The sequence below is a fragment of the Ovis aries genome, chromosome 24 (genome assembly GCF_016772045.2).
Source record: "Ovis aries strain OAR_USU_Benz2616 breed Rambouillet chromosome 24, ARS-UI_Ramb_v3.0, whole genome shotgun sequence".
In the NCBI taxonomy this organism is placed as follows: Eukaryota; Metazoa; Chordata; class Mammalia; order Artiodactyla; family Bovidae; genus Ovis; species Ovis aries.
The window spans coordinates 8325821-8331754 of record NC_056077.1 but is presented as its reverse complement, the minus strand read 5'-3'; the positions used below and the strand labels follow the sequence as shown (position 1 = coordinate 8331754).

At 43.4% G+C, this 5934-nt stretch overlaps 1 protein-coding gene across 1 annotated transcript; it reads right to left on the bottom strand.

Moving 5' to 3' along the window:
- Positions 1-4671: 4671 nt before the first annotated feature.
- Positions 4672-5176, bottom strand: LOC114110611 (small ribosomal subunit protein eS25). The gene has a single exon (XM_027961589.3). The coding sequence runs from the start codon at positions 5113-5115 to the stop codon at positions 4738-4740; it is 378 nt and encodes a 125-aa protein (XP_027817390.1). The 5' UTR covers positions 5116-5176; the 3' UTR covers positions 4672-4737.
- Positions 5177-5934: the final 758 nt, after the last annotated feature.

Here is a 5934-nt window from a genome sequence, read left to right as displayed (position 1 = left end):
TTGACCTGCATACAGATTTCTCAGGAGTGAGGTAATGTGGTCTGGTATTCCCATCTCTTTAAGAATTTGTGTTAGTTCAGGTGTATAGCAATTACCTACTTTATATACAGTAGTATTGTATATATGGGACTTTCTCAGTAGCCCAGCAGATCGAGACTCTGGTTTGATTCTTGGGTCAGGAAGATCCCCTGGAGGAAGAAATTGCAACCCGCTCCAGTATTCTTGCCTAGAAATCCCATGGACAGAGGAGCCTGATGGGCCACAGTCCAGTGAGTAGACAGGACTGAATGATTAAGTATAGCACAGTGTATATATCGGAGAAGGCAATGGCACCCCACTCCAGTACTCTTGCCTGGAAAATCCCGTGGACGGAGGAGCCTGGTAGGCTGCAGTCCATGGGGTCGCTAAGAGTTGGACACAACTGAGTGACTTCACTTTCACTTTTCACTTTCATGCATTGGAGAAGGAAATGGCAACCCACTGCAGTGTTCTTGCCTGGAGAATCCCAGGGACAGAGGAGCCTGGTCTGAGGCCGTCTATGGGGTCGCATAGAGTCGGACACGACTGAAGTGACTCAGCAGCAGCAGCAGTGTATATATATATATATGCATATACATATATATATATGTGTGTGTGTGTGTGTATGTGTCAAGCCCAGTCTCCCAGTTTATCTCTTACTCCTTGAAATAAACCTTATTTTATTTTATTTAGTTCTACCAGTTTATTGCTACCAACCCATCACCCTCCACCCTCATGCACACATGCTTGGTCATGTGACCCCATGGACTGCACCCTGACAGGCTCCTCTGTCCATGGACTTTTCCAGGCAAGAATACTGGAGTGGGTTGCCATTTCCTTCTCCATAAACCTTATTTTTAAAAACAAGTACTTGTATTTTTGGGCAATGGGCCTTAGTTTACTAATTCCCGTGGAAAAGTAAAGCTAAAAAAATAAATAAATAAACATGGAATCTCCTCCTCTTCCCAAATTCCTCCAAGGAAACCACTGTTAATTTTCTTGTGTATTAGTATTGTGGCTAAAAGCACAAAAGTCAAGTTTTTATATAAAGGCAAAACAAGCCAGGTGGCATCATAATTTTGAGTGAAACCCAAAAAGCCCAAACCATTTTTTTATTCCCTTAAATACCTTGAATGTAACAGAGATTAAAAACATACTTTTTAAAATATATTTTCATTTGGCTGTGCTGGGTCTTCGTTGTGGTATGTAGGCTCTAGTTCCCTGACCAGGAATCGAACCCAGGCCCCCTGCCCACGGAACACGAAGTCTTAGCCACAGGACCACAGGGAAGTCCGATTTTTTGTTTGTTTGTTTCATAATTTTACTCATTTATTTAGTTTACTTTTGGCTGTGCTGGGTCTTTGTTGCTGTGAGAGCTTCTTCCAGCTGCAGCGAGTGGGAGCCACTCTCTGGCTGTGGCTCGAGGGCTTCTCATTGCGGTGGCTTCTCTTGCTGAGCGTGGGCTCTAGGGCGCAAAGGCTCAGTACCTGCAGCTCCTCGGCTCCGGAGATCAGGCTCAATAGCTGTGGTGCCTGCGCTTAGTTATTCCAAAGCATCTGGGATCCTCCCGGATCAGGGATCAAACCTGTGTCTCCTGCATTGGCAGGCAGATTCTTTACCACTGAGCCACCATGGAAGCCCCCCAAATTTTTTTTTTTTAATTGATAAAGCAAGTCAGAGTTGATAAATAACAATGGAAACGATTTAACATATAACTCCTATCTTTAGGATAACTTAGTAGGTGTTCCAAAAATGTGTATTGCATCATTTGATTTTTAAAAATACTCCAGAATGATAAGCATTCTCCTAGAGAATCAGGGCAGTTCAAGTTAAATTTGGCCCAGTTAATTTAACCCAATATTTTGAATATCCATGTAGATTTATTAATTGCAGATTTATCTTCTCTGTCCTCTGCTTTTGAATTTCTACTCTCAGAGTATCTAAGAACTGAATTCTGTATTAACCACTGCCTGCTTGCATTTGTCTTCTTGGGATGTTACTTCAAGTCAATAGCAGAATTAATCCAGGAAAAAACAAGGTTTTTAGGACTCAGCTAACAAGGACAGTCTTTCTCTAGGTCTTGAACATTTTTATTGTAAGAAAAAAAATCTGATAACACCAAATCCTGAAACACATTGTTCCTTGCCATTTAAAGATACTATAGTTGTTAAAAAAAAAAAGAAATTCAAAAGGCTCTCTCAAAATGTAGATTCTTAAAGTATTGACAAGAATTTCCTTTCTATTTTCCTTTGGTTGATGTGCTGAGCAGGAGCAGAGATTATTTATGAACAAAAACTACTCTAAAGAAATAATTATTAATATGGGATATTATCTTAAAAAAAAATAGAACAATCCCCAGGGTTCCTGGCACATAGTAACTGCTTAATAAAATTTGTCTATTTTGTATGTAATTTTCTTTAAAAGGGACCTCGGTGTTCTCAAGTTGGTTGCCTCAGAACCTGAGACTCTTTCCCTATCAACCTTGATATCAAATGCCATTATTTTAATTAATTTAAATTCCCTGAGATCCTATCTGGCAGATAAAATCCAGTTGCTGCTTGCAACAGTCACTGTACTCCAAACAGTGGTGCAAAAAATCTGCTTGTTGCCAGCATGTGTATTTATTGAGTCAATCAAAATATTACTCCGTGTAACTCCCCTAGTGGTCCAGTGGCTAAAACAGGGGGTTTTAGCCCAATGCAGGGGACAGTGAGGTTACCATATGCCACGACTAGGGCTCCCCTGGTGGCTTAGATGGTAAAGAATCTGCCTCCAATGCAGGAGACCAGGGTTTCATCCTTGAGTAGGGAAAATCCCCTGGAGAAGGGAATGGCTACCCACTCCAGTATTCTTGCCTGGAGAGTTCCATGGACAGAAGAGCCTGGAGGGTTACAGCCTGTGGGTTTGCAAAGAGTTGAACATGACTGAGCGACTAACACTTTCACTTCACATGCCACAACTATGACCCAGGGCAATCAAATAAATAAACATTAAAAAAAATTTCCTGAGCAAGAACTATGGAAGGAAAGACCTATTTCCTGACCAGCCATAGAGCCTAGTATTAATAGCTTAGCTGTGCCTTGTGTCTAAGTGTCCTAAGAGATGGGAGACAGGGGATCCAAGGATGTGACCACCTCACTGGCCAGGGGACCCACATCACGGCCTTAAAGACGTTCCTTTTTTTTCTGCCTTCGTCCAGACCTTGAGTATGGGGGCGCCGGAGAAGCATTCTGCATTTGTTGCCTGAGTGAATGATTGTACGTGAGGTTAAATACATTTACTTTGAACGCATGGATGTTCTCCACCCTCATTGTCAAACCCTCTTTGAAAATAATTTTCCAGGTCTGCAGTTTATTTTTAGGCTAATTAGGAGAAGAGTAAGTTGAGTCATTGAACGAGCTAATGCCAAGTCTGGAGGCATTTGTGTTTGTCACAGCTGCTACCGGCATTCAGTGGGTGGACCAAGGATTCAGATAAACATCCTACAGTGCACAGGGGAAAAGTGAAGTGTTAGTTGCTCAGTTGTGTCCGACTCTTTGCCCCCCCCATGGACTGTAACCCTCTAGGCTCCTCTGTCCATGGGATTCTCCAGGCAGGAATACCGGAGTGGGTTGCCATTTCCTTCTCCAGGGGATCTTCTGGACCCAGGAATGGAACCCTTGTCTCCTGCATTAGCAGACAGATTCTTTACCACGGAGCCATCCTGGTTCAAATCTTTACCTTATTTGTTTTTATTATAGTAAAATACATAAGATAACATTTACCATTAATGACGTTTCATCCATTCACCATGTTATACAATCATCACCAGTATTTCTGGAACATTTTCATTACCTTGCTCCCAGAAACCGCATATCCATTAAGCAGTCATGCCCTCCACCCCTATACCCAGCCTCTAGCAGCCATTAATGTGTTTTCTGTCCCTGGATTTGGCCATTCTGGATATTTCATATAAATGGAATCATACAGTATGTGGCCTTTTGCGGCTGGCTTTTTATTCAATATAATGCTTTCAAGGTTTATTGAAGCAGGTATACATGCTTCCTTTTTAAGGGCTGAGTAATATTCTACTGTAGGATACATCGCCTTTTGTCAATCTATTCATCTGTCCATGGAAATTTGGTTGTTTCCATGGAAACAATCTTCTGACAGGAAACTGTCATGCCTCCTGCTGCAGTGAACATCTGTGTACAAGTTTTTGTTTGAGACCCTATTTTCCATTCTGTTGGGTACATCCCCATGAGTGGCATAGCTGGGTCATCCCGTGCTAAGTCTATGTTTAAGCTGTATTAAGAATCCCTTCCCTTGTTTTTCATTACCTCTTGGCCCTTTCCTTCTTTGCGCCTTGGTTCCTCTCCTGTAAAGAGGGGTGCGTGGTTTTATTTCAAAGGGCAGTTGAGAGGATTAAACGAATGAGTTACTGTGAGCCCTTGGCCCTGTGCCTGCCACGGGGAAGCGCTCAATAAACACGAGCAATTACCATTGCTCTTACCTGACTGTGGGGATTAAGACGCTCGAACACAAAAAGCATACTACCTAGCTCTTTGAGGAGTTACTATTTGGTTTACAATTCATGCTAAGAAAATTCTGTCAGGAATGTGTGAGATGTGGCAAACCTCTAGGCTCATCCTGGTCAAACATGAGTCAATTGCCTTTCTTTTTTTTTTTTTTGATTTAATAAAGTTTTATTTTTCAAAATGTACAGCTGGTGGGACCTGTTCATGCATCTTCACCAGCAGCTGGGGCATCTCCACCCTTGGTGTTTCTGGTGTAAATCACTTGAGCTCTGTGCTTTGAAACCAGTTTAATAAGTCCTTTACTAAGGAGTTCCTGAAGGGCTGCTCTGGCCAGGGAACCACGAATCTTCAGTCTCTCAGAGACCACAGCTGGAGTTATAAGCTTATAGTTGGGAACTTCTTTACAGAGTTTGTCATATGTTGCTTTGTCAAACAAGACTAGGTTATTGAGCTTGTCCCGAACTTTGCCTTTGGACCACTTCTTCTTTTTGGCCTTGCCCCCAGATTTGTTCACTGGATCTTTGTCTTTCTTGGCCGACTTTCCGGCATCTTTCTTCTTCTTGTCGTCCTTGGGCGGCATAGCGAAGCCCGGAGAGCAGCTGCAACCACTGCCGCCTCGCTAAGATGTCGGACAAAAAGGCAGTCAATTGCCTTTCAAAACAAAGGATGGTGGGACTTCACTGGTGGCCCAGTGGTTAAGACTCCACGCTTCCAAAGTAGGGGGCGTGGGCTCCATCCCTGGTCAGGGAACTAAGATATCCCATGTGCTGTGAGGCCAAAAAAATAAATAAATGATAAAACTAAAATAAAACATGGCTTCCCTGGTGGCTCAGTAGTAAAGAATCTGCCTGCTAATGCAGGAGACCCAGGTCAATCCCTGAGTTGGGAAGATCCCCTGGAGAAGGGAATGGCTACCCGCTCCAGTATTCTTGCCTGGGAAATCTCACGGACAGAGGAGCCTGGAGGGCTACAGTCCATGGGGCCACAGAGTTGGACACGACTGAGCCAGTGATACTTGATTGGTAAATGGCAGAGACTGAATTTAGTCTTGTCTTGTTTTGGCTGCACTGGGTTTTTGTTGCGGCACGCAGGCTTTCTCTAGTTATGGCGAGCGAGTGCTCAGGCTTCTCGAGTTCGATCCTTGCTCCGGGAAGATCCTATGTGCTGCAGCTACTGAAGTTCTCACCTCCTAGAGCCCATGCTCCACAGCAAGAGAATCCACTGCATCGAGAGACCCGAGCACGGTGACTGGAGAGCAGCCCCCACTCCCTGCAACTTGGGAAAAGGCCACACCGCAATGAAGACCCAGCACGGCCAAAAAATAAATAAAACAAAATTATAGATCAAATTTATAAGATTCCGCAGAAAGGAAGGTTCCTGAAGATTTGGCATGAGCAGT

Coding starts and splice junctions, on each gene's coding strand:
- LOC114110611 (XM_027961589.3), bottom strand. CDS start 5,115: ATGCCGCCCAAGGACGACAAGAAGAAGAAAGATGCCGGAAAGTCGGCC.